This window comes from Stegostoma tigrinum, chromosome 32, assembly GCF_030684315.1.
Source record: "Stegostoma tigrinum isolate sSteTig4 chromosome 32, sSteTig4.hap1, whole genome shotgun sequence".
NCBI lineage: Eukaryota > Metazoa > Chordata > Chondrichthyes > Orectolobiformes > Stegostomatidae > Stegostoma > Stegostoma tigrinum.
In genome coordinates, this window is record NC_081385.1 from 5,611,603 (window position 1) to 5,639,167 (window position 27,565).

General features: G+C 41.4%; 1 protein-coding gene across 4 annotated transcripts in view; it reads left to right on the forward strand.

Moving 5' to 3' along the window:
• The window catches only part of kmt2a (lysine (K)-specific methyltransferase 2A), a 152,480-nt gene that overhangs the window by 61,054 nt on the left and 63,861 nt on the right, over positions 1-27,565 (forward strand). For 2 of the 4 annotated variants that reach the window (XM_048562008.2, XM_048562011.2), the window contains exons 5-15: positions 1,832-2,057; positions 2,654-2,718; positions 3,896-4,264; positions 6,102-6,178; positions 10,648-10,776; positions 12,124-12,237; positions 12,931-13,083; positions 14,228-14,323; positions 15,494-15,614; positions 17,772-17,885; positions 27,086-27,270. In XM_048562008.2, coding sequence (XP_048417965.1) covers positions 1,832-2,057; positions 2,654-2,718; positions 3,896-4,264; positions 6,102-6,178; positions 10,648-10,776; positions 12,124-12,237; positions 12,931-13,083; positions 14,228-14,323; positions 15,494-15,614; positions 17,772-17,885; positions 27,086-27,270 — 1,649 coding nt within the window. The remainder of the gene's footprint in view (positions 1-1,831; positions 2,058-2,653; positions 2,719-3,895; positions 4,265-6,101; positions 6,179-10,647; positions 10,777-12,123; positions 12,238-12,930; positions 13,084-14,227; positions 14,324-15,493; positions 15,615-17,771; positions 17,886-27,085; positions 27,271-27,565) is intronic. The other 2 variants (XM_048562009.2, XM_048562010.2) reach the window with 2 other exon arrangements.

The following is a 27,565-nucleotide window of genomic DNA, read 5'->3' on the forward strand; positions in this document are numbered from 1 at the left end:
TCTGACTTGTAAAAACGTGGCCTTTACTTATACCTGTGCAAACAGTTAAACTTAAATGAAGTTGTATCTGACTGACTTAGTGGTTTAATATGTGGAGTTATAATGAACACAATGCAACTTTTTATATGGTCATGAGAAATTGAAGCAGGTGTCAGCTGTTTGGGCCCTTGAATCTCTTCCACTTAACTCTGATGCATTCAATAAAATGACGGTTGAAATCATTTTTCCTTCTCCCATCCATAATCCTTGGATTAAAAATCTTTGTAACTCAGCCTTGAGTGTATTCAGTAGCACAGCTTCCACTGTTCTCAGGAGGAAAAGTCCAAAAGCTATTGACAGTGTTTAGGGAAGAAGTTCCTTCTATTCTGATTGGAATCTGCCACAACGAGAAGCATTATCTCTGCATCTACCTCATAATGCCCTTCTGAATCTTACATTTCAGTAGCGAAGACTATGATATAGTGGCTGTGTCTCAGGACTAGTAATCCAGAGACCTAGACTAATTGTATGGAGACATAGCTAGCCAGTAAACTTAAAGACTGTCTGACCAGCACAAAATTTATGTGGATGTAGTCTGGAGTTGTGCGTGGGGACACTGCAGAATCCCTACTTACTTCCCTTTTTGAATTGGGATGTCATATTAATAGCTTTCCAATCTGCAGAATTTTTCCAGAATGTAAGGATTCTTGGAAAATTACTACCCACAGAATTTTCTAGCTGCACAATAATATTGATTAGTGAGTGAATGCTGGCGATAACTACTGGTGCATTAGCTATTGCTGTAGCTACTTTCTTTAGTATCTTGAGATGCATCCTATCAGATCTAGGCGTCCTGTGGCTTTTTAGCCCTATTAGTTTCCTAAGTACTTTCTCTCTAGTGATAGTTATTGAATTTATTTCCTGCCCCTGTTTTCCCCTGACAGTTCTTCCAGCTAACTGGCATTCTTGCAGACTGATCAGATAGATACTTTGTCAGACTTGGTGTCGTGATACTACGAGAACATACAAGGAAAATAGTTATAATTAACATATTTGGCATAACTTCTGACTTTACCATTAAACAAGCGGTTTCACTTGGAAGGTAAAGAAAATATGACATAATCCGCCTGGAGAAAACTGGAGATGAAGTGAGAACCCATCTGTGCAAGTGAATTTGCTGACAATGTTTTGAAAGACTAGTCAACAATTTTTCAAGTTTTGGGGCCAATGGGAAACGAAAATCAGCCCTTCCACTAGAGTCCTGACTCGTTACAATTGGTCAGTGATACTCCTACTGGTTTTATTCTAAACGTTTTCCTGATAAGAAACCTTCTTCATTGGAGAGCATATGCTCTCTATCGAGAATCAAATTCTGTAATGTGGAAAATTCTGGAGACCCAAGAAAGTTGTAAGTTCCATATTTGGCTTTTGATTTTCAGTTTGTATAATTGTGGCCTGTCACTACTTGGAACTGTTGGGATAGCTTATAGTATTAAAACTGAGGTATAAGAACTCAAAACCATGAAGGCAACTCTGCGGTCATGAATCACATCAAAATTCTGTCTCTGTCTGTGCCTGGGTACATGTAGTTATTAGCATGGTGTATTAGGAATTATGTCTTATGTCTGCATTTACTGGTTTCTGTATATAATTAAAAATTACATGAAATGACAGTATTTCTTCCCTTTGAATGGCTAGCATTTACCTTTGGAATTTAAAATAGATCCTTTGTGGAAATGAGAGTCTTTGTGGAATATACCTGCGTTTGTGGAGGTCTCTGCCATGCTAGAATTGTAATCCCTGTTGCCCAAGAAAATGACAGATATTGAAACCTCTTGTCTTTGCATTACAGATAAATCGTCTGTAGCTGGGTCTGAGGATGCTGAACCACCTGCGCCAGTAATTAAACCAGTTGCTAAGCACAAGGTGCCACAGGAGCCTGTTGTTCGAAAAGGGAGGAGATCACGTAGGTGTGGGCAGTGTCCAGGCTGTCAGGTACCAGATGACTGCGGCCAATGTACAAACTGCTTGGACAAACCCAAATTTGGTGGTCGGAATGTGAAGAAACAATGCTGCAAGTGAGTGAGGTTTTATAACCAGCTGGATAGGTTCAAGCTTTGGGTAACTGATCTCCATCAAGAAAACAGATGGAATGTGACAATTTGAACCGGTACCCTGGGTTAGGTTGGGGAAGATTGGAATTCCTTCTACTGATCAGCTCAAAAGTGAAAAGCGGACATTGATTTAGCGTAAACTTGAGTTCTACTGGGATTTCTTCTTAAAGTTGAATAATTTCTGCAACATGGAACAGCCATTTTAATGTTATTGGAGGCCTGCTAGTGCTGCTGCTCACCAGTCCCTGTCTTTAGGAAAGATAAACAAAAAAAGGTATAGAATTGGGTATGGAGTTTGCAATGTGTGATTTTCTAACTGGTTCCCCTTGAAGGCTCTCCGATTGAGGAATTTTGTCACGAGCTTTGTGCTTCAGTATTAGATCTATAGTATTAGAACATAGAACATAGAACAGTACAGCACAGAACAGGCCCTTCAGCATTAAACTGTTCAAAGTGCAGTGCCTGAAAGTGTAATGTGTGTTCTATAATTTTTTGTTTCTTTTTAATCTGTTCTCTTTTCAACTGTACTGTAACAACTCCATGTTTTTTTGTGAATGCAGGATGCGGAAATGTCAAAATCTCCAGTGGATGCCTTCTAAAGCACCTCCACCAAAACCAGTTAAAGGTGAGTGCTTGCAGTTTTTTCCCTCTGCTGTGCGCTTCTTAATTTGCACTTGGTTCTGCTTCTGCACTTCACTTTAGGTGAATTTTGGAAAGTTGCACATGCTACCTAGGTAGAAAATCAAGATTTGCTGAAGTAGCATCTTAGCTTACCTGTCCAAAACTTGCCAAAATGCTTCATCTGTGTTTAATTGATTTAAAGAGCAGTGATTATGGTCTGTAGACCTTTTAATAAAAGTCGCCCAAACAGAATTTTAAATGTGTTTAATGTGCCCTATGAAATTTTTGCTAATAGGATAGGAGCCATCTTATTTGCTGATTTATAAAAATGAAGAGATACTGAGAGATAAAGTGTATATATATGTCTAACAGGTAAAAATCTGTTTTATTTCCTCTGAACCCTCCTCCCTTTGTAATTTTATTCTCCTCATTATAGACACTTACGTTCCTAGTTCCCTGTTGAATGGCACTGTAAAGCTTACCTAGTGTTTTTCCATTACCCTTAAAATTAAACATTCCTTAAATTTCCTAGTTTAGAGGTTATGTTAGGAATGTTGAAGTAAGAAGTTAATGCTTCCTATGTGTTTATATTTCTTATTAAAATTATATTTCATTTTAAAAAAAAAAAACTTTCACAACAGATTAGAATTTAGTTGAAATGGCTGCTTGTCCTTAAGTTGTCTTGTCATATTGCCTTGGGGCATGTCTTAAGTTGGTGGGTTTCTTTAAAACAGGAGGAACTTAGAATTAAGCGGCTATTAAGATACCTGCAGATTGAATAGTAGTGGCCAGTGTGATTTCCAGGTACATCTGTACAAATTATTTAATCAATGTTTTGGGGTGATGCTCCCTTTTTTACTCATGGATAAGCTATATAGTACTGAACTATTTGGACATCCACCGGAGCTAGCAGCCTTTGCTCCCCATTAAGAGACAAGGGGTTTCTAAACAAAAAAAAAATCTGCTTTCCTTAATAGCACACATGGAAATTGAATATTCCAATTTTGACAGTTCATCAAGGTGAAGCTCACCCTGATATGGGGTTGACCATTTGTGTTGCTTCCTATAGAACATAACTATCTATGAGTGACTGCCATCAAGAGAAGTTTGGTAATTGGGCTCTGCTTCTTGAGAATTGTTCTTATTCATTATGACTGATATGTTCTAACTTTGGTTCTTAGTAAAGAAAAAGGAAAAGAAAACAAAAACACAAGAGAAGAAGGAACTTCCAGCAGTCAAACAGCATTCTGACTTCAGCCATAAGAGCTCTCCCCAGGGTGGTTCACAAGGGCAGGAGCATGCCCAGAAAACTAACCAGGTTCCTCATCAACACAATGACCAGCAGTTTGAGGAAGACAATTCCTCTCCACCTTCTGAAGCCCGGCAGCAAACAGCTATAGTTTCACCTACCCGGAAACCTAACAAACAGCCCCCTCAGCCACCTGACCTCAGCCTGCCTCAGCAGCCAGGACCTGTGCAACTAAAGAAAGAATCAGTCAAGCCTGGGCTGAATGACCCTAAGAAAAAACAGCCATTGCAAACAGATTCAGGTAATCCAAACTTGGCATTCCCACTATCATGCACATCACTGGGATGAACTTCCATTCTGCAATTAGGGGTGACATTTTAATTTGAAAGTAACAAATTCCTCCTGGCTATCGTTTTAAGACATCTACTCATTTGCAAAAAAAGGCGTAGTTATTACTATTGCACCGCGTGATTTCAGGGTGCAGGTTTTCACCTTAACAGGACACTTCCCTAGCTATCATTCACGCCCGCTCCAGTTGTATAATAAGCATGTAGTTCTTTGCTACCTTGATGTTAAAGGTATATTGTTCCCAGCAAATTTGATGATCTCATTGGAAAAAGCAGGAGGGGAGTCCAGACCAGGTGCCATTGCAACCTGATTTATCACTGCTACAACGTGTTGAGATTTACCAATCAAACTTATCAATTATGGAGCTGGTTGACATTACTGATTGTGTCTTCCATCTGCAAGGTCACAAGACAATTGCCGTCAATTCTCCAGTATAAAAGTTCTGAAAATTCTAAAGTTTTGTGGTTGTAGATAAATTTAAATTGCAGTTTCTATTGTTTCCTCTAAAGCATTGTCATCTCAACGTGTCACATCATTTATCTGTCGACAAGTCTCTTTTCCCTGCCTTTTGTGACTTACTACTTTTCATGCTTTGACTCAGTTCATTTGCTGCAGGTGGGAATTTATTGATAGTGTTGAATAATGCGATTCCAAGACGGCCCAATCTATAGTTACAGATTTTTCTTCACTAAGTTTTAAGGAATGCTTGCATGCCATGCAGGAAATATTTTGTGCAGAGTTTCTTTTAGTATATGGCTGGGGTTGTTATTTTGAGAACCTCCTGATTTCTGGCAGTTTGTTCCCTCAGACCAAGCTGGGTTGTCTTCCATTAAGATAACTGTGGCACTCCTGTTTAATTAGCTCAAGATAAGACTTTTAGAATTGGTTCTACAGCCGGTTTAGTGTCTAGCACCTGAAATATATGATGCATATTCCAATTTATTTGTTTTGTTTCTTTCCCCTCTTCTTAAGGATTCTTAAGATGTACTCAAGAGAGCAGGCAGGCACTTTTGTTCCCAGTCTTCAACTAATGTCTCTCTTGAGAGTGTTGTGGGGTTTCTTAGCTACTTATTTCCACCCTCTGCTCCCTAACTTCCACAGCTTGCATGGGACCTCTTCCTAATAATATCCGGAACCTTCCCCATAAGAAAATTAGGAAAGGAAAGGTGCGTACACACTTACCACCTAAAATGGTGCAGTTACCAGCTTTACTATGTAATGTCTGTTTTTGTCTATCTCCCTTCCTCTGATGCAGGCAGTTTTACAGGGACTACTTTGGTACCTTGCCCAAATAGTACTTTACCGCAACTGAGTTTTAAGGTAAATTGTGATAGGCAGTTGATCTCATGGGGTACCACAGCCAAGTCCTGACATCAGCTGAATCAGCTTATTGTGTCTAGATAGCTCCTGATAGCACCCAAAAGCCAGAGACCTGCATGATTTCTCTCCCTTTCCTAGAGTATGGAGAACATTTTGTAGATCCCCAAATGCTGCACTGGCAAACATCAGCAGAGACTGGGAGTTGACCTATGACCTTCAGATCCGTATGGCTTAGTTGCACACTTTACTAACTGAGCCATCAAAACAGTCCACTGTCTTTTGTTAAAGGTACCACAAAGCCCCTGTCCATTCTCAGACAATTAAAGGGCGACTGTACCTTCGGCTAGGTAACAACAGATTTTACTGATTTTGAAGCATTTCAGGGAAAAAATGCCTCATACAATCTGAACCTGTTGTCAGTGAAAGGTTCATCTTGGTTTGTCGCTTAATAAAGATCTTTGTTTCCCCAGCACTAGAGCTGAGCAAGCAGAAGAAAGCCCCTGCTCGTTTCAATGTTCAGTTAAAAACTAAAAAGCCGAAAGAAAAGGTGAGATTTAAACTTTCATCTTAGTGTTTTAATTCTACCTTACTTAAAGGACAACTCCAGCACATTTTGGTGTATGTGTGTTCTCCTAGGTAACCTTTATCATTCTGATGACATTAAAACATCATGCCACTGTTTTAAATCTTCTGATTGCATTTTCCCAAGATGCTTCCATAGGTTGCAGATATCTGGTGTTATTTCTTTTTCTTGTGCTGTTCTGCGTTGGATGAACTGCACATCAAGTTTCTTAGAACCTCCCTTCATGTCAAGGCCAAAAATGTTGCATCTGTTTTGCCTTGTCCTGGTTAGATTTTACAATTGGTAGTTCTTACACTCAACACATGATGCTCTGTATTGTGTTGGGAATTCTGGTGTGCAAAGGTCAGTGTGTTGCATATATGGCCTCAAATTTTCAGTGTTAAAACAAGTACAAGTAACCAAACAGGGTCGTGATTCAGGTATACCCCTAAATTGTGCACCTGCAATTCTAAAATCCACGTGTGTTGTTTAGAGTTCTCTCCCGGGTCCCTAGAACTGTAAAACCTATTCAGTTGCCCACCTTTTATCTCTGTCATTTCTTATCCCTACTTCGCTTTTTTATTAAGATCTTCCTGTTACATGTGGATCCCATACAAAAGAGGATCCCTAGCTATCCATGCTGTCCAGTGACAGCTCAGAAAATATGCATAGGAAGCCAGTGGTTGATGCTCCTTTAGCGTTTCACTTAATGCCGGTAGCAATGTACGGGCTTCTTGCTTAGCTCATCTTGCTGTAGAGAGTTTGGGAGCCAAGATTTTCTGACATTAGTGTTATATGATCAGTACATTCATGTAGAAATTGTCTGATGTTTAAAGGGAAATTAACTTGCTGACGCATGTAGGTGCAGGTCCACTAGACTGGGGGTCTTCAGTATGCAATGTGCACCAGATGGTAAGAGCATTAGTTTTAATATAGCGAGCATCGCAGGCTCCTGATTGACTGACTGACATTCTTTCCAATGCACTAACCTAAGGGTCCTAGACCGGTTGTAGCATCCCAAAAAGATGCTTTTGCTGAGACTGGTTGACAGAGTAGATTGGATCTATTGGATATACTACTGTGTTAAAGTTGACCTTTTGAGCAACTGAGGCCAACTTTGATATTAAATGACATTTATGTAGGGACTAATTTCACAAATGTGTTCTCCCAGAACCAAATCTTTCTTCGTGGCAGACCATAATCAAAAAAATCGCAGTATTATTTCCCACAGGTTTCCTTATAATAATGGAGAAACAATGATGAATGTGCCTATAATTTTTCAATCTGTTCTTCTGGTGAACCTGACGCCCCATGTTTTCAAAAATAAAAAGTACCATTATAATTGTTGCTTTCTCTAGACTAATAAGTTGGCCCTTCTAATTCTCCTGCTAAGTAAAACCTTGTCTTTCTTTCATTACTGGAAAAATGCTGAAGACTTTTCAGGTGCAGGGCACAGAAATGGCCCAAAAATGTATCTTAAATCTAGTGGAAAGGACTGTGCAGTATGGGCTTTCAGTGACTCATTGTTCATTTGATGTGGCTTCAACTCTCAAGTCAGGTAGAATTAATGTGTGCAACACATGCAATGATCTTAGATGTTTTTTCCCAGTTCAGCTTTTATGCGTCTTAATATCAGAGGCATGGGGACACAAAATTCTTGAACAGGAAACATGCTTGCAGTCCCTCCTGCCTAAAGTCTTAGTTTAATACTAAAGGAACGAGTTGCTATAAATACTCTACCTTCCCAGTTTGTAAACATAATACTAACATTTTTTCTACAGTGGTTTTGTATGGTTGAAAAGACTAATCCCATGGCTGTTGTTTGTCATACCACAAATCAGCTGTTTTAAAAAAAGTAATGGGGCAGGAAAATTGCAACAGAACTGAAGCGAGCATTTTAAAATAGCATTCTCCATTTTACCAAGCATCTTTTCATCAGGATGAGTTTCTTTCAGCTGTCTGTCAACAATGCTGTGACATATTGCAAACAGGTGTGGCTAAGATTGACTTGCTGTCCGACCGATTTTTCACTTTTTTAGGACTAGTTTCTCCTCCAGCTTGGCCCAACTGATGTCAGGACTGTAAGAGATGATGAGATTGAACACATGTCCTACTAGTTTGATGCTGCAGCATGTTCACGTAAAACCTTGTTAGACTGCTAGGTTGCATCATGCAAAATTTTTATTGAGGGATGACTGAAAGAGAACAGAAGAAGAGCAAGGAAGTAAGAGGAGAAACAGGCAAAAGAAAGATGAGAACAGACACTGATCAAAGGAATGCGAAAGACAATCAGTACAAGTCACAAGCTTTCAACTGAGGTAGAAATGCAGGGCGGAAAATGAAAGGATATAATAAAAGAAGGATATCATTAGTGAGACACAGGAAAAAGGCTAGAAGAGAGTGAGAGTTGAGCAATTAAACAATGATTCTTTGCAAAGTAAAGCTGCTGAATGTATTGGAATTATTTCTCATTTTGTGGACCCTTTTATTAAAGGTCTTGACTTCATTTGCCTCTTTCTCTGCACGTGCGCACTCACCCCCTCTCTTCCTCCCTCCCCATAATAGATTTCAGTATTTTTCCCCATAATAGATTTCAATATTGTCCACAATCCCTTGAATCATGATCATGCATTGTGATGTTCTCCTTGTTCTTTTACCAGTGATGCTTCATAAGTAATTGTTAGGACGAGCACTAATTTTCACCAGCCACACCGAGCATATCTGCTCATGCTGCCCCTCGTATTGAAGCTGCCATCAGGACTGAAAAGTAATAATGTTACCACGTGTGGTAGAGAGGAATTTAAAGTTTATTTTTTCAGGAAACATGAAAGGGAACATGATGAAAGCTACGCCGATACATCACTGTTGTGACCAGCTATTGACTAGTTTGGCTTTGAGATGTATAGTCTGATTATTCGCCGTCCCTATTGGGAAGGTACCTAATGCTGATTTGTACTGTGTCTGATAAATAGAGCTGGGTTCCACTGCATTAGCCACAGATTTGCAATTACAGATGCGGTCTACCTGATAAAATTAAGTGATTATGGGTAGATACTAATGCCAGGCTGTGTGAGTGTCAGTATACATAAGCAGTGAAATGTACCTGCCAATTTAAGATTATTGCCGGCATTTCTTACAGCAGCATAAGTCACTTTTCTTTGCTCTAGTGTCATTCTTTATTTGAAACAAAAGCAGAAATCGCTGGGAAAATTCAGCAGGTCTGGCACTATCTGTGGAGACAAAGTAGAGTTTACCTTTTGGGTTCTTCAGAATGTTTTATTTTAATTCTTTTATTTAGTGTTTTGCTTTAGAGCCTCTTTGTGGAACATTATTGACTGCTGTGCTGTGGCCTGATACTAAGTGGGTTTGTACCTGTAATTACCCATACTGTGACATCCCGGTTTAATTCTTGCCTCTGACCATTTGCCATTTGGAATCCCGGCACTTCTGTGTGGGGAGGAAAAGGGAAAATGAAACCATATGGCAAATAGATCTATTTTAATAACTATTGGGATATCCTTTCCTCTTGAGAGAGCACATAACTGGAGTGAATCCAACTTTGGTTAAATCCCTTTATAGGGCAGGCTCTAAGGAGAGGTCAGAGACACAAGAACCATGCCACTGGCTTTTTGCCATTGTTCTTGAGAATTTTCCAGTCCTACATTCATAGGACTAGGTTAAATACCCTGAGCAGCTTGAAACTTACTTCCTTTAGGATGTGAATTTATATCACCTTTGCTCACTATCTGTGAAGTTCCCGAGTCCACCTGGACTATTGTGATGGGCAGTAGGCTGAAGTGGAATATTTAAGCAGTGACCAGTCAGGCCTGAATTCTCTATAGAATGTGCATTCAGGTGGATGTTCTGTTTTGATGACAGTTGAAGTTTTTTTGACTAACGTTCATTCTGAAGCAGTTACATAGTTGCAGAAGCATGAAAACAGCTTTGTGGAATTCTTCATGTAAGGAGTGCAATATTGCACTTGCAGGCTCTTGTTGTTTACTTTCTACTTGGGATCCCCACCATCTCACCCAAACAAGTATCTTGACTCAGTGCCACTAAACTCCCTTAGGGGGTGCTGAATATTGTAATACTAAATGGCACAGACAAGTTCACAAGTGTAATTCTAATTGCATCCTGAGTTAGCTGATCTGAGCAGCTGAACCTCTAGAGTCAGTTCTAACCCCTCTCCGTGAGAGCAGGGAAAATGGTGATGGAGAAATTTAAAAAATGGTATTATTTTAACTGAGCAAAATGTAACTTGTATGGTGACCAATGTTTCTTGCATATTTCTAGCAGAAATTATATGCTTTTGAAAGCTAATCTCCTGTACCGTGCTGCCAGTCAAATATAATGATTTTTGTAAACCATAGCTTGAGCAGGTATTGTCTAATTGCTCACAAATGCTTTTCATGAAACAACAGCTTTATTTATTTTATGTTTCTTGTTTTTAGGATAAAGTGATTGCTGTCAGCAAGTTTGAACCCAGTACTCTGAACCTGCTCACCCCTTTGACGAATGTCACCTGTGGAAAACAAAAACCGTTAGCAGATGGAGTCCATAGGATCAGAGTGGATTTCAAGGTAGAAAAAGAACTGTTGGGGCTGCGAAGCTGTCACATAAACTGTAGAAAATATTAGCTTAGGATAAGGAGGGTATAATTTAATTTTGATTTGATTTCTGTCCCCCTCTTTCTATTACTGTGAAACTTAATCAGTCATCTCATACACCATTTCTGTTCTTGCATACAGCCAGGCACCTGTTCACTGGCATTCCATTGGTGTAAGGGAGTTCTAGGAGCAGTAAGAATTGACTCTTCCCTTTGTGTTTTTCAATCCCACCACCTCATTGCCACTTCATTCTGACTCTCTTTCCAAAGCACAGTTTGACTGAGTTCTCGGACAATGTAGAGAATATTTTTTCATCCGTGTTCAATCTTCCAAGGTCTAATGCAAGAAGGTACAGCAAATCTTTCCCTGTCTGTGCTGTACGTTGTGAATTGATAATCTCCATGGAAGCTTTTTGGGAGAATTTAGTAGCAGCCCTGTTAATGCTGTTTTACTTGTGTTTCTGAAATGACGGGTGGATTGGAGAATAATGCTCCTTTCAAAGAAATCTCTGCAGATTGGGAGACTTGAATAGTGTCCATTATAAAATTCTACCCACTTCTAGAACTGTATGTAGGATATTCTTTCTGATTTGTTAATTGATTCTTGTGATTGGAAAGGATCATACCAGGTTTTGTGTCGTAGAATCATACAGTGCAGAAGAGGCCCTTGCCCCATCGAGTCCGTACGCCAAAAATAAAATACTACTACTAGTCCAATGTTCCCACATTCAGCCCATAACCTTAAATGTTCTGGCATTTCAAGTGCTGTTCCAAGTATTTTTTTAAAAGGTTGTGAGGTTGCCCGCCTCAACTACCCTCCCAGACAGTGCATTCCAGATCCCACCACCCTCTGTGTGAGAAAGCTTTTTCTTATATTCCTTCTAAATTCCTGCCTTTCACTTGAAAATTATACCCCTTTGTTATTGATCCTTTGACGAGGGGAAGCGGCTGTTTTCTATGTACTCTGTCCGTGCTCTTCATAATCTTATATACTTCTGAGGTTTCCCCTCAACCACCACCTGTGCTGCACAGAAAACAACTTACCCAGCCTCTGTTCAAAGCTCCATCCTGGTGAATCACTGTGCACATCTCAAACAATGTTCTCCGTGAAGGCTATTCTTTATAATGTGATATTTCTAGTGGATATACTGTTAAAGAATGGGTTCAGGAACGTTAAGTACATTTTTTGTATGAAGAAGGAACTACTCAAATCAGCAAATCTGAATATTAACACTGGCAGGCTTCGACTGAAGCTACTTAACTACTGAATAAACTTTTTATTGCTGTTTATGTTCTGATATTGTTCTACTGACTTTGGCAGGAGGACTGTGATGTGGAAAATGTGTGGGAGATGGGTGGACTTAGTATCCTGACTTCTTTACCCATCACTCCCAGGGTGGTCTGCTTCCTCTGTGCCAGTAGTGGACATGTTGAGGTATGGTTTCCATCTCGTGATTTCAGTCTTGAAGTTTGACCTCCATTTAGTAGAAGTTACTTCATGAATTGGTAAAATAACTGCGTAAGAGCAGCACACCACATCATTACCCGGGGATGCAGAATCTTATGATCACCCCTTACTCAATAAGTTAGTTTAAACTCCATCTGAATTCGAGTCAACATCTGTGAGACTGACAGAGTGGAACTTGATCTTAATGTTTATTGGCAACACAAGCAACATAGATTGTGGTGAAGAAACATGAGTAAAGCCTGGTTTTTGTAGCGAAATGATCAACTCTGTAATACCGCTTTGCATATTCAGGTGGTATTTCTCTCTGCAAGGGCATTTAGTATTCCGTTGTCACCAGGCAATGATCACATTTTCTGAATTCTAATGTGCAAATTAATATTGCTTGGATCCTGCCTAATCGCAAGGCTTGGTGATTTTTTAAAAAATATACAGGATCTTATCTGCAGCTAATAGAAAAATCGCAAGATGTTTTCATTGTGGAAATGAACAGCCCTTGAAGGACGGGAAGAAATGAAGAGTTTGTATGCACAAACAAATTTGGCTGAATGTGCATTAGGGATTGTGACATTGTTACAGATCTGACATACTCGGGGGACCAATCATTATCACCTGGAGAGTGTATAGTTGGCTGATTTATTTTACTTTGTGTTTTGTTTACAGTTTGTTTACTGTCAGGTGTGCTGTGAGCCTTTCCATCTCTTCTGCTTGGAGGAAAATGAGCGACCCCTGGAGGAGCAGTGGGAGAATTGGTGTTGTCGGCGCTGCAAGTTCTGTCACGTTTGTTGCCGACAGAATAAATCTTCAAAGGTAATGGTAAGCTGCGCATAATTGTTTAAGATGGGCATTTTGGATTTGCCCCTGTTACTGCTGCAAAGTTCATATTCTGCCTTCTTCTGCTAGCAAGGTTCACGTCTAACTGGTTCATTCGTTACGTACATGTCAGTGATTACAAGAATTAAGTGGTTTGAGGGTGACTTCTAACAGAATTGTTCTTTTTTTAAAAATAACCTAGGCAGGAGGAAACTTCAAATCCTATCTCATACCTCCTTATTCATGCCTCCTAAGTGTTATATACAGGAATTTTGCGTTTGCCGAGCTGATTAACTCCCTCTGGAGTTTAAAATTTCTCGACTCCTGGGAGAACTATTAATCACTACTGTCTGCTCCTGATTGTTGCTTTTACTTCTAAATAAAGACACATTCTCTTCTCTTTTTGAGCCTTTAACTTTGTTGTGTTCATTGCTGACACATTGACAGCTGTAAAAAAAGTAGGCTTTCAGCATAAGTTATTTCTTTCAAAGTAAATGTTTGCCATTTTATAGAGCACACACTCTGTTATAAAAGTTATCTTCATTATTGAGTCTTTCTTTCTGGCGATAAACATCAGCTGAATGTAGATGACAAATTAATTACCTGCCCACTTTGCATTTGCTGCCAAAGAGCAGCTGCCAAAACATGAGGTTTAGAGGTGTTAACTCTGGGGATTTTTCCGCCCACTTGGGGAAATGTTTCAGTTCTGTTTCCTGTCTCCCCATGAAGGCTCACTTAAGGAGATAGTGAGGAGAAATAGCGTGTGATAGAAGGGAACATTTCTGTCCTAATGCTGCTTTGTTTACTGCATTAATGCATTTAGCACCAGAAGATTAGATGGTCTTTATTTAAAATGAATTATTCATGTTTATCTGCATTTCCAACCTTTTTGTTCAGCCCATATGCCCTTTGATTAAGCTTAGGCTTGAAACCTTAGCTTGTATTTTTTTTGGATTGATGGACCTTTTGTAACATAAACATTTTCTATTTTTATTTGTTCCAACAGGTGTGAATTGGATGGAAAATGGTGCAGTATTTAACAGAATTTCTCTAAGCAAGGGAAATAATCCTAAATATTAGTCCTGTCTCTCAAAGACTGATTATCATAAATAAAATGCAGTCTCTTAAAACTTGTATTTTTACACAGCAGCTCCTGGAGTGTGGCAAGTGTCGAAACAGCTATCATCCAGAGTGCCTGGGACCAAACTACCCAACAAAGCCAACCAAGAAAAAGAAAGTATGGGTAAGTCTAGTTTTCTCATGAAAAACTGTGACTTGTTTTACCTCATGGCTTAAATTCCATCAACTGTTTCTTGCCCCCTTTACCCATTTGAAGAGTATGGATGTTGTTCTTGTCATTAGGGAGTTGCTAATGACAAAACAAATATGGTTAGAACAAAGTGACTTGGTCACAAATTCAAGAATTGTTTGTCAATCCAGGTAGTTAAAACTAATGTGCAAATGTATTTGTACAAGAGAAATGCTAGAAATGTTTAGTGCATCTTTGGAGAGAGAATTAGTTACTGTTCTGTTGATGTCATCAAAACAAAAGTAATCTTATCATTCAAGTATTTTCACTTTCTTCATTCTTCTGCTATCTACAGTATTTTGCTTTTATACTTGTGTAGATTTTCTATGTGTTTGTGGGAGGGGGGTATTCCTGGTTGAACCAACAATATCCATCCCAAATTGCTCTAAAGAAGTGGAAATGCCCCTTGAACATTGTGTTCCGTGACATTTTGTTGCAGTATATTTAGTGCAAGAACAAGATTGTTTGTGGGGATTTTATTGTGTTTGTCAATTAAATACATTAGTGGATTGACATTTCCTTCACCTGCCAAATTAAGGCCCCTCCTGCCTTAAATTTCCCTACAATTATCTTTCTTGGTCACCTTGAGAAAGTCTCACCTTTGCTTTTCTCATGCTTGTACAAGATGTGTCATGCTGTTGCTGCTTTCCATTTATCAGTATGACAAGTTGAGGCTAGATTTTTTCCTATGCAGCTACCAATGGGCCCCCCTTTTTAAATGGACATCATTAAATCTGTACATGACAAACAGCAAAGTGCAACAGCTCATTTGTTCATGAAATGGTCTTTCACTTAGAGTAAACTGAAGAGTCATATGATGAACGCTGAAACCTTTTGAACAATATATCCGGGTGTTAGGTCAGTTTACAGTTGAAAGGAAGGCCAGATTGTTCAGTGGAAAGAAGGTGCAAGGTATTTCCAGTCGCAGACAATAGTAAAGGCAACTGAGATGCCTGTGGATCTCCAAACCCCAGGGTACTGTTAACGTAGGTTATGTAGTAAAAGGATACACTCTGAAATGTACATCAGTTTCCAGAACGGGATATGATAAGGGTCAGAAGAGTAGCTAATTGGCATTTCTAATAAAGGTTTCCTATGCTATAGATCTGTACAAAGTGTGTCCGATGTAAGAGTTGTGGAGCCACAACACCAGGGAAAGGCTGGGATGCGCAGTGGTCACATGATTTTTCTTTATGTCACGAATGTGCAAAGCTGTTTGATAAAGGTAAGTGCACACATTTATTTTGTTCATAGTAAATGGAACTACCTAGCAGTGATTCCAAGGCAACTGGTTAAGCAGCTCAGACACTGTCTTAAACTGTGAATTGGAGTTTGTTTAATATATAGTTGCTCATTATAAGTCAGGTAATTTTTGTCAGGAGAGGGATATTATACTGTGTAACACACAACTTTGCTTCACTGAGGTAGAAAATTATTTTGTCCCTTTAATGCTATAAGTGCTGTAGCAAAAAGTTGGCTATGGTCATGGTTTATTTTTCAGCCAGGTTAGAAACATGGCTTATTTAGCAATGTGGTTGGTAGACAAAAAGTTGAGGTGAGAACAAAAGAACTATGAGCATGAGAAGGCCATTCAATCTTCAAGCCTGCCCTGCCATTCAGTAAGATGATGGCTGATTTACTCCAGGCTTTAACTCTTCTTTCGCACCACCTTCTCACAACCTGCAACTCCATGATATTTAAAAAAACCATCCACCTCCCCTTTTAAATAATTTGTGAGCTAGCCTCCACAGTTCTTGGGTAGAGATTTCCAGATGTTCAGTACTGTCCGAGAGAAATTCTTTCACACCCGATCGTTAAACAGGTGTCCCGTATTCACAAACTATATCCCCAAATTTGAGATTCCTTTTGTGCACTCGGATCTAACCCTGACTTTGTCATCAAGCCTGCTGATAAGGATGGTGCTGTTGTAGTCTGGCGTACTGACCTCTAACTTGCAGAGGCTGAGTGCCAGCTCTCAGATACCTCCTCCTACCTTACCCTGGACCATGACCCCACCATGGCACATCAGGCCATTGTATCGACTGCCCCACAGAACTCATCTCTTCCAACCTTGACTCAGTTTTCTCTCCCCTGGTCCATTCGTTACCCACATACATCCATGATTCATCTGATGCCTTGTGCCATTTACAAAGCTTCCAGTTTACCGGCTCCATCCACTTCCTCTTTACCATGGATGTGCAATCCCTTTACACATCCGTTCCCCACCAAGCGGGCCATAGGGCTCTCCGCTTCTTCCTGGAGCAAAGACCTGAACCATCCTCACCCGTAACAACTTTTCTCTCCAGTCCTGTCATTTTCTTCAGGTAAGAGGGGTTGCCATGGGTGCCTGCATGGGCCCTATCCCTATGCCTGTCCCTTCGTGGGGTACGTGGAACACTCCTTGTTCCAGTACTAATCCGGCCCCCACCCACAACTCTTTGATATGCTGATGATACCATCGGTGCTGCTTCCCTGTCTCACCTGGAATTGGAAAACTTCATCAATTTTACCGCCAATTTCCACCCTGCCCTCATTTTCACCTGGTCTATCTCTGACTCCTCCCTTCCCTCTGCCTCCATTTTTGGGGGTAGACTGGCCACTGATATCCACTGTAAACCCACTGACTCCTACAGCTACCTGGACTAAAGATCCTCACACCCCACTTCCTATAAAGACTCCATCCCATTATCTCAGTTCCTCCTTCTCCGTTGCATATGTTCAGATGAGGTCACCTTCAACACAGGAGCCTTTGAAATGTCCGGGAACGGTCGAAAACTCATTCAGTTAGTTGCTTAAAGCACTTAGTTACTACCTGATCCATATGTTTTGGTAGAGAAGGTTCTTGTTGACATCTCTAAAATTTACATCATTAATTTATTTTCCTCTGCCCTGATTAAATTGTTCTTTAATTATAATATTTAGTATTATTTGGAGCTTGTCAGGAGGTAAGTTGTAGTGAGCATCTGCATAGGTAGAGTGAAAGTTACAAGTCTGTCCTTTTTACAAAGGAAACTTGAGAATTCTTCCCAGTTTCACATGCTTGCACTAACTAAATAAGTCAAGTTCTGTTTTAATTGTATGGAACTTATTTAGGGATTTTCATTCGGTGCTTCCTTTCCATCTTGGCATAAAAATCCATATTGCATTTGTTGTTTTTATCCTAAGCCTGAATGGTCCTGGCCTGTTCCAGTAATCATATGGCTGATTAGCCTCTGTTAGGTGTGTTGTAAGATATTGCATGCAGCTCTGTAGGTTGGGAAGCATAGACCCAGTCCATTTTAATAGAATTACAGACAAAACTTGTGTCAGCGGTGTTGAGGATTATCAGGAAAGCTGTGAAAGGACAACAGCTGTGTTGATACAAGTTGTTGTTTATTTTTAGGAAACTTCTGCCCACTGTGTGACAAGTGCTACGATGATGATGATTATGAGAGCAAGATGATGCAGTGTGGAAAATGTGATCGATGGGTTCATGCAAAGTGTGAAAGCCTGTCAGGTATTTTAAAATGCAGAGCATGTTTTGTATTTGAAACACATGATGCCATTAAGGAGATGTGTTGTCTGGCTGGCTAGCTAGCCTGCTTCATTTCGTTCAGGATTTGTTTATATAGACGTTCCTTTTAACTTAAAATATAAATGCATAATTTGTTAATGCATATAATCTGTGAAATAACATCAGTGTCTTGACTTCCTCTTTAGCTGTTTTGTGTGTAACCCCAACCGGCTTAAGTTCTGGCCCTACTATTTTTATTCCTACACTAACAAATCTTCCAAACAAAATTGCCGTATTATTTGCCTTCTCATTGATGCCCCAGTCGTCTTCTGTCTTCTCCTGAGGGTTTTGGTTTTCGCATTAATTTTCCTAACAGCTGCTTGCTAGTATTTATTATAAGAAGTACACTTTCAAAAGAAATTCATTCGTTTATAAATCAGAACATGCGTAATTGCATGAGTTTATTCTTGGATATTGATAGCTGCCTTTTTAACTGCTTCTTTGATCTAACTTGCTCTGTCCACAATGCTGTACTTTCTTTTGACCAGCTTGATTATTTTTGTTGAATTAGATTTACAAAACCAAAACAGTAAGATAAGAATTCAGTGCCCATTTGCTATGATGTTAATGAATCCTGAATCAGTCCTGAGTTGAAGGACCACCTCCTGCCCCTATATAAAATTTCTTTTGTAAATATTTAATGGGTTTTTCTCTCAAAAAAAAGTGTGTTCCAAATTTTAATCAGCATTTGGCAAGAGAAGCTGCAATGATAATTAGATGGGGATAGTTTTCATAAATGTTACTTTTTTTTCGGGAGAACAAAGAACATTTAGGCCCCATTTAGAATACTGTGTCCAATTTTGGGCCCACACCTCAGGAAGGACATACTGGCACTAGAGCATGTCCAGCGGAGATTCTTACGGATGATCCTGGAATGGTACGATGAACAGCTGAGGATCCTGGGATTGTATTCATTAGAGTTTAGAAGGTTGAGGGGAGGTCTAATAGAAAATTACATGATAATGCATGGCTTAGCAAGGGTGGACGCTGGGAAGCTGTTTCCGTTGGGTGGGGAGACTAGGACCCATGGGCATAACCTTAGAATTAGAGGGGGTCAATTTAGAATGGAAATGAGACATTTCTTCAGCCAGAGAGTGGTGGGCCTGTGGAATTCATTGCCACAGAGCACAGTGGAGGCTGGGACGTTAAATGTCTTCAAGACAGAGATTGATAAATTCTTGATCTCGCAAGGAATCAAGGGCTATGGGGAGAGTGCGAGTAAGTAGAGTTGAAATGCCCATCAGCCATGATTAAATGGTGAAGTGGACTCGATGGACTGAATGGCCTTACTTTCACTCCTATGTCTTATGGCCTTACGGCCTAACAACGAAAATTACAGCACAAAAACAGGCCCTTCGGCCTTCCAAGCCTGAGCCGATCCAGATACTGCATCTAAACCTGTTGCCTATTTTCCAGTTATCTATATCGCTCTGCTCCCTACCTATTCATGTATCTGTCTAGATACATCTTAAATGACACTATCGTGCCTCCCTCTATCACCTCCGCTGGCAAAGTGTTCCAGTCACCCACCACCCTCTGTGTAAAGAACTTTCCACGCATATCTCCCTTACGTTTTTACCCCCTCACCTTGAAATTGTGATCTCTAGCAATTGAGTTCCCCCACTTGGGGGAAGAGCTTCTTGCTATCCACCCTGTCTATACCTCTCATTATTTTGTAGACCTCAATCATGTCCTCCCTCAACCTCCGTCTTTCTAATGAAAATAATCCTAATCTGCTCAACCTTTCTTCATAACTAGTGCCCTCCATACCAGACAACATCCTGGTGAACCTCCTCTCTAAAACATCCTCATCCTTTTGGTAATGTGGCAACAAGTACTGTACGCAGTATTCCAATTGTGGCTGAACCAAAGTCCTATGCAACTGTAACATGATCTGCCAACTCTTGTACTCCATACCCTGTCCGATGAATGAAAGCATGCCGTATGCCGCTTTGACCACTCTGTCGACCTGCGTTGCCACCTTCAGGGTACAATGGACCTGAACACCCAGGTGTCTCTGTGCATCAGTTTTGCCCAGGGATTTTCCATTTGCCGTACAGTTCGCTTTTGAATTGGATCTTCCAAAATGCATCACCTTGCATTTGCCTGGATTGAACTCGATCTGCCATTTCTCCGCCCAACTCTCCAATCCGTCTAAATTCTGCTGCGTTCTTCCACAGTCCCCTTCACTGTCTGCTACTTCACCAGCCTTAGTGTCATTTGCAAACTTGCTAATCAGAACTTCTATCCCTTCCTCCACATCATTTATGTATATCACTAACAACAGTGGTCCTAGCACAGATCCCTGTGGAACACCACTGGTCATAGGTCTCCATTTTGAGAAGCTCCCTTTTCAATACAACTGTGTCTCCTGTTGCCCAGCCAGTTCTCTATCCATCTAACTAGTACACCCTGGACCCCATACGACTTCACTTTCTCCATCAGCCGACCATGGGGACCCTTATCAATGCCTTCCTGAAGTCCATGTCTATGACGTCTACAGTCCTTCCCTCATCTATCAACTTTGTCACTTCCTCAAAGAATTCTATCAAGTTAGTAAGACATGATCTTCCCTGCACAAAACCATGCTGCCTGTCACTAATAAGCTCATTTTCTTCCAAACGTAAATAGACCCTATCCCTCGGTATCTTCTCCGGCAGCTTCCCCACTGCCGACGTCAGCCTCACCGGTCCATAATTACCTGGATTATCCTTGCTACCCTTCTTAAACAAGGGGATAACATAACAGTTTTCCAGTCCTCCGGGACCTCAAGGATGTTTCAGAGATATCTGTTAAGGTCCCAGCTATTTTGTCTCTTGCTTCCCTCAGTAACCTGGGATAGATTGCCTCCGGACCTGGGGACTTGCCCACCCTAATGCATTTTAGAATACCCAACACTTACCCTCCTTATGCCGACTTGACCTAGAGTAATCAAACGTCTATCCCTAACCTCAGCATCCGTCCTGTCCCTTTCCTCAGTGAATACCGATGCAAAGTTCTCATTAAGAATCTCTCTCATTTTCTCTGACTCCTTGCGTAACTTCCCTCCTTTTGTCCTCGAATGGGCTAACCCTTTCTGTAGTTACTCTCTTGCTCCTTATGTACGAATAAAAAGCTTTGGGATTTTCCTTAACCCTGTTTGCTAAAGATATTTCATGACCCCTTTTAGTCCTCTTAAATCATCGTTTCAGATTGGTCCTACTTCCCTGATATTCTTCCGAAGCTTCATCTGTTTTCAGTCGCCTAGACCTTTCCATATGCTTCCTTTTACCTCTTTACAAGTCTCTTGATTTCACCTGTCATCCATGGTTCCCTTTCTATCTTGCCCTTTCTATCCCTCATTTTCACAGGCATAGATCTATCTTGCAGTCTAATCAACCTCTCTTTTAAAGCCTCCCACATATCAAATGTGGATTTGCCCTCAAACAGCTGCTCCCAATCCACATTCCCCAGCTCCTGCTGAATTTTGCTATAGTTGGCCTTCCCTCGTTCAGCACTCTTCCTTTAGGACCACATTCATCTTTGTCCATCAATATTCTAAAACTGAGGGAATTGTGATAACTATTCCCAAAGTAACCCCCTACTGAAACTTAAACCATCTGGCCGGGCTCATTCCCCAACACCAGGTCCAGTATGGCCCCTTCCTGAGTAGGACTAATTACATACTGCAGTGGAAAATCCTCCTGGAAGCTCCTTACAAATTGTGATCCATGTAAACCCCTAACACGAAGTGAATTCCAGCCAGTGTTGGGAAAATTAAAATCTCCCATCATCACCATCTTGTTGCTCCTCCATCTTTCCATAATTTGTCTGCATATTTGTACCTCTATCTCACGCTTGCTGTTGGGAAGCCTGTAGTACACCCCAAAGTTGTTACTGCACCCTTACAATTTCTGAGCTCTACCCATATTGTCATCTTGCTCGAGTCCTCCATAGTGCCCTCCTTCCGCACAGCTGTGATATTCTCTTCGACCAGTAATGCAACTCCTCCATCCTCTCTCTTCCGCCTGAAGCATCTATATCCTGGGATATTTAGTTGCCAATCTTGCCCTTCCCTCAACCAAGTCTCAGTAAAGCAATAACATCATACTCCCAGGTACTAATCCAAGTCCTAACTACACTTCTCGCATTAAAACAAATGCACCTCAGACCACCTGCCCCTTTGTGTTCATCATCTGCTCTCTGCCTCCTCTTTCTCCTTAGTCACACTGACTGCATTATCTAGTTCTTTACAGGCTTTAGTTGCTACCTCCTTGCTGTCCACTAACCACCTCATTTGGTTCCCATCCCCCGTCACATTAGTTTAAACCCTCCACAACAGCATTAGCAAAAGCAGCCCCTATGACATTAGTGCCAGCCCTGCCCAGATGTAGACCGTCCGATTTGTAATAGTCCTCCCTCCCCCAGAACTGGTTCCAATGTCCCAAAAATCTGAATCCCTTCCTCCTGCACCATCTGTCAAGCTATTCATTTATCCTGCTTATTCTTTCATTTCTACTCTGACTAGCATATGGCACTAGTAGCAATCCTGAGGGGCTACTTTTTAACTTGGCTCCTAACTCCCTAAATTCTGCTTGTAGACCCTCATCCCTTTTTTAAGCTCTCTCATTGGTGCCTGTATGCACCACGACAGCTGGCTGTTCACCCTCCCCCTTTAGAATGCCCTCCAGTCGATCTGAGACATCCCTGATGCCTGGACCTGGGAGGCAACATACCATTCGGGAGTCTCGTTTTCAACCACAGAACCGCCTATCTACTCCCCTTACAATTGAATCCCTAATGACTATAGTCCTTCCACCCTCTTTCCCGCCTTTCTATACAGCAGGGCCAGCCACTGTGCCATGAACCTGGCAACTGCTGCTTTCCCCTGGTGAGCCATCTCTCTCAACTGTTTCCAAGACAGTATACCTGTTTTGGAAGGAGATGACCGCAGGGGACACCTGTGCTGTCTTCCTGCTTTTTTTCTGCCGTTTGGTCACCCGTTCCCTTTTTCCCTCAGCAATTCTAATCTGCGGTGTGACCAATTTGCTGAACGTGCTATCCACGACTTCCTCAGCGTCGCGGATGCTCACCAAGTGAGTCCATCTGCAGCTCCAGAGCCAACATGCGGTCTAACAAGAGCTGCAGCTGGACACATTTCTTGCACGTGTCGGAGTCAAGGACATCAGTCGCGTCCCTGACCACCTAGATTGAGCAAGAGGAGCATGACATGGGTCTGGGATCTCCTTCTGTTTTTACTCTTGAGTTTAACTTATTCCTACTATAATATCAAATATTGGATAAATGAAAAGAAAAAAAATTGTACCAAATCACTCCTCTCTTTTATCGTATGCTGGTAAGTGAAAGAAAAACACTTGCCCTATCAACACACCAGAGTCCTTTGTTTTTGGTCAGAGGAGGAGACACATGTGTGCTGTCTCAGGTTTAGCCATTGCCCAAGTATATCAGTTCACTCAACTACCGAGAACGCAATTTGACAAATCCCACTCAGCTCCACTGCTGAAATGAAGAACTTAACCTTCCCAGCAGCCCCCGGTCCTCGTTCTCACTGCTCCCGCTGCTGCAGCAGCAAAAAATGAACGCCGCTGATTGCACGAGGTAAGTTATTAACTGGGGTGACTTGCCTCCCGGCAGTCCCCTGGTCCTTGCTGTCTTTTGCTGCTGCAAAAAATGGAAGGCTGAGGTAGGGCATGCAGATTCTACATATAGCCAATTTAACATTTCTCTCTGCCATTAACTTTTTAAGGCTACCACATGGCTTGCTAATCCCAGTAAGCCCATTCATTTTTGATTGTGAATGAAGAGATTTTAAATCATTTACTAATTTATTTTAATATTGTCATGACCACGAGTTGGTTGACCACTCATAGTTTGTTGCCTCAGAAATTAAACAGAACATAGAATAGTACAGCACAGTATAAGCCCTTCAGCCCACGATGTTATGCTGACCTGTTATCCTACTGAGATCACACTACCCTGCGCCCCCTACATTATACTATCATCCATGTGCCTATCCAAGAGTCACTTACAAGTCTCTAAATTATCTGTCTCCACTACCCCTCCCGGCAGCGCATTCCACATGTCCACCATTCTCTGTGTAAAGAACCTACCTTTGACATCTTCCCGATACCACCTTCTAATCACCTTAAAATTATGCCCCCTCATAATAGTCATTTCCGCTATCCACTCTATCTATGCCTCATCATCTTTCAACCTCTATCAAGTCACCTCTCATCCTTCTTCGCTCCAATGAGAAAAGCCCCAGCTCCCGCAACCTTTCGTCATAAGACCTGCCTTCCAGTCCAGACAGCATCCTGGTAAAGAGAGAGATAATGGGAACTGCAGATGCTGGAGATTCCAAGATAATAAAATGTGAGGCTGGATGAACACAGCAGGCCAAGCAGCATCTCAGGAGCACAAAAGCTGACGTTTCGGGCCTAGACCCTTCATCAGAGACCCTTCTCTGATGAAGGGTCTAGGCCCGAAACGTCAGCTTTTGTGCTCCTGAGATGCTGCTTGGCCTGCTGTGTTCATCCAGCCTCACATTTTATTAGCATCCTGGTAAATCTCCTCTGCACCCTGTCTAAAGCTTACACATCCTTCCTATAATGAAGTGACTAGAACTGAACACAAATTTCCAAGTGTGGTCTAACCAGGTATGTGTAGAAGAACTAATTTATTGAGTTTACTGGTCAGTTTTGAACAGACGCTGTATTCATTCAGCTTGCATTGTATGTGCCCCATGCCCTATCTGATTCGTTCCATTTTGCTCTACAGCATTATTATTTCATTGTGTAGACCAAAAGACCCTAAGAAGGAGGAAAAGGAGTAGGTCTGTTCTACTGATCAAGAATCTATCTGCCTTAGCCCTAAATATAGACAAGGATTCTTCCCCCACGCTCTTTATGGCAAGGAGTTTTGAAAGACTCTCAACCTTGGGTTAATCAACCTTAATCCCCAGGGTAACTAGAGAAGGGATTAGCCCACTTAAGGACAAAGAAGGAAAGTTACGCGTTGAGTCTGAGAAAATGGGTGACGCTTAACGAGTACTGTGCATCAATATTCACCAAGGACAGGGACATGACAGATGTTGAGGTTAGGGATAGATGTTTGATTACTCTAGGTCAAGTTGGCTTAAGGAGGGAGGAAGTGTTGGGTATCCTATAAGGCATTAACTTGGACAAGTCCCCAGGTCCAGATGGGATCTATCCCAGGTTAATGAGGGAAGCGAGAGAGGAAATAGCTGGGACCTTAACAGATATCTTTGCAGCATCCTTAAACACGCGTGAGGTCCCGGAGGACTGGAGAATTGCTAATGTTATCCCCTTGTTTAAGAAGGATAGCAGGGATAATGCAGGTAATTATCAACCGGTGACCCTGACGTCAGTGGTGGGGAAATTGCTGGAGAAGATACTGAGGGATGGGATCTATTCCCATTTGGAAGAAAATGGGCTTATCAGTGATAGAGGACGTGGTTTTGTGCAGGAACGGTCATGTCTTACCAACTTAATAGAATTCTTTGAGGAAGTGACAAAGTTGATAGATGAGGGAAAGGCTGTCATATACATGGACTTCAGTAAAGCGTTTTATAAGGTTCCCCATGGCAAGCTGATGGAGAAAGTGAAGTTGCATGGGGTCCAGGATGTGCTAGCTAGATGGATAAAAAAAAACTGGCTGTGCAACAGGAGACAGTAGTAGGGGAAGGGGGTTTCTCAAATTGGAGGCCTGTGACCAGTGGTGTTCCACAGGGATCTGTGCTGGGACCACTGTTGTTTGTGATATACATAAATGATTTGGAGGAAGGTACAGGTGGTCTGAATAACAAGTTTGCAGATGTCACGGAGTTTGGTGGAGTAGCAGATAGTGAAGGGGACTGTCAGAGATTACAGCAGAATATAGATAGACTGGAGAGTTGGGCAGATAAATGGCAGATGGAGTTCAGTCCGGGCAATGCAAGGTGATGCATTTTGGAAGATCTAATTCACGAGCAAACTATACAGTAAATGGACAAGTCCGGGGGAAAATTGATGTTCAGAGAGATCTGGGTGTCAGGTCCATTGTTGCCTGAAGGTGGCAATGCAGGTCAATAGGGTAGTCAAGAAGGCATATGGCATGCTTTCCTTCATTGGGCGGGGTATTGAATGCAAGAGTTGGCAGGTCATGTTGCAGTTGTATAGGACTTTGGTTTGGCCACATTTGGAGTACTGCATGCAGTTCTGGTCGCCACATTACCAAAAGGATGTGGAGAGGGTGCAGAGGAGGTTCACCAGGATGTTGCCTAGTATGGAGAGCGCCAGCTATGAAGAAAGGTGGAGTAGATTAGGATTATTTTCATTAGAAGGATGGAGATTGAGGGCGGACCTGATTGAGGTTTATAAAATCATGAAGGGTACAGAAAAGGTGGATAGCAAGAAGCTTTTTCCCCAGAGTGGGGGACTCAGTTACTAGGGGTCATGAGTTCAAAGTGAGAGGAGGAAAGGTCAGGGGAGATATGCGTGGAAAGCTCTTTATGCAGAGGCTGGTGGGTGCCTGGAATGCGTTGCCAGCAGAGGTGGTAGACGCAGACATGATAGTGTCTTTTAAGATGTACCTGGGCAGGTACATGGATGGCCATGGAGCAAAGAGATACAGACCCTTAGAAAATAGATGACAGGTTTAGACAGAGGATCTAGATCAGCGCAGGCATGAAGGGCCAAAGGGCCTGTTCCTGTGTTGTAATTTTCTTTGTTCTTTATTCTGGGAGAATAAACTCGTCCTCTATTTCTGTAAGTGACTTTGTACTCCAGTTCATCCCACTCCTCACCATCTAAGGCCCATTCCCATGGTAAGAGCCCCATTAGAAGATGCTGGGACTTGCCGTAGGTATGATCGTGCAAATTGGTTCCCCTCCCGCTCAGTTGTCATTCATTATATAGAATCTGCTCTATTCAGCCACCAAGGAGATTAGCCCTGTTTTGTCATGTTGCATAACTGCTTCAGTAGTTTGCATCTATCATACTGCTATGTCCGTGTGTCTATCACAAAGATATTTAGAAGCATTGAGTTCGTTGCCTTGAAAAGTATGAAGAGGCTATAGCATCAGTCACGTAATATATCAGCTATCTAGTTGTGACATGTTTTCTCTTTGTTTGTATCTTCTTAAGATGAGATGTATGAGATCCTGTCAAATCTTCCAGAAAGTGTGGCATACACATGTATAAACTGCACAGAGCAGCATCCTGCAGAATGGCGGCTGGCATTGGGAAAGGAACTGCAAATCTCTTTAAAGCAAGTTCTGACTGCACTACTAAACTCGAGGACTACAAGCCACTTGTTACGCTATAGGCAGGTGAGTCTGAACTGCTGCTTCACTAATATCAACAAAGCATAAAGAAGCAGATATTTTACATTGTTGTGGGTACAGGCCTTCATGCATTGGCTCCTATTTGTATTGTCAGACATGAATTTGTAGTTTTAAAACTGGTTTTATTTGGCTGAATTGCTTATCATATTGAGTAAACTGTGCTGATGTGGATAAAAGATCCTCTTTTGGTTACATAATATATGCTCTGCTTATGAGTTTAATAATAAGCTCCATTACATAGTTTTCCCTTTGGGTATTGCATAACTAGCACATAATAGCT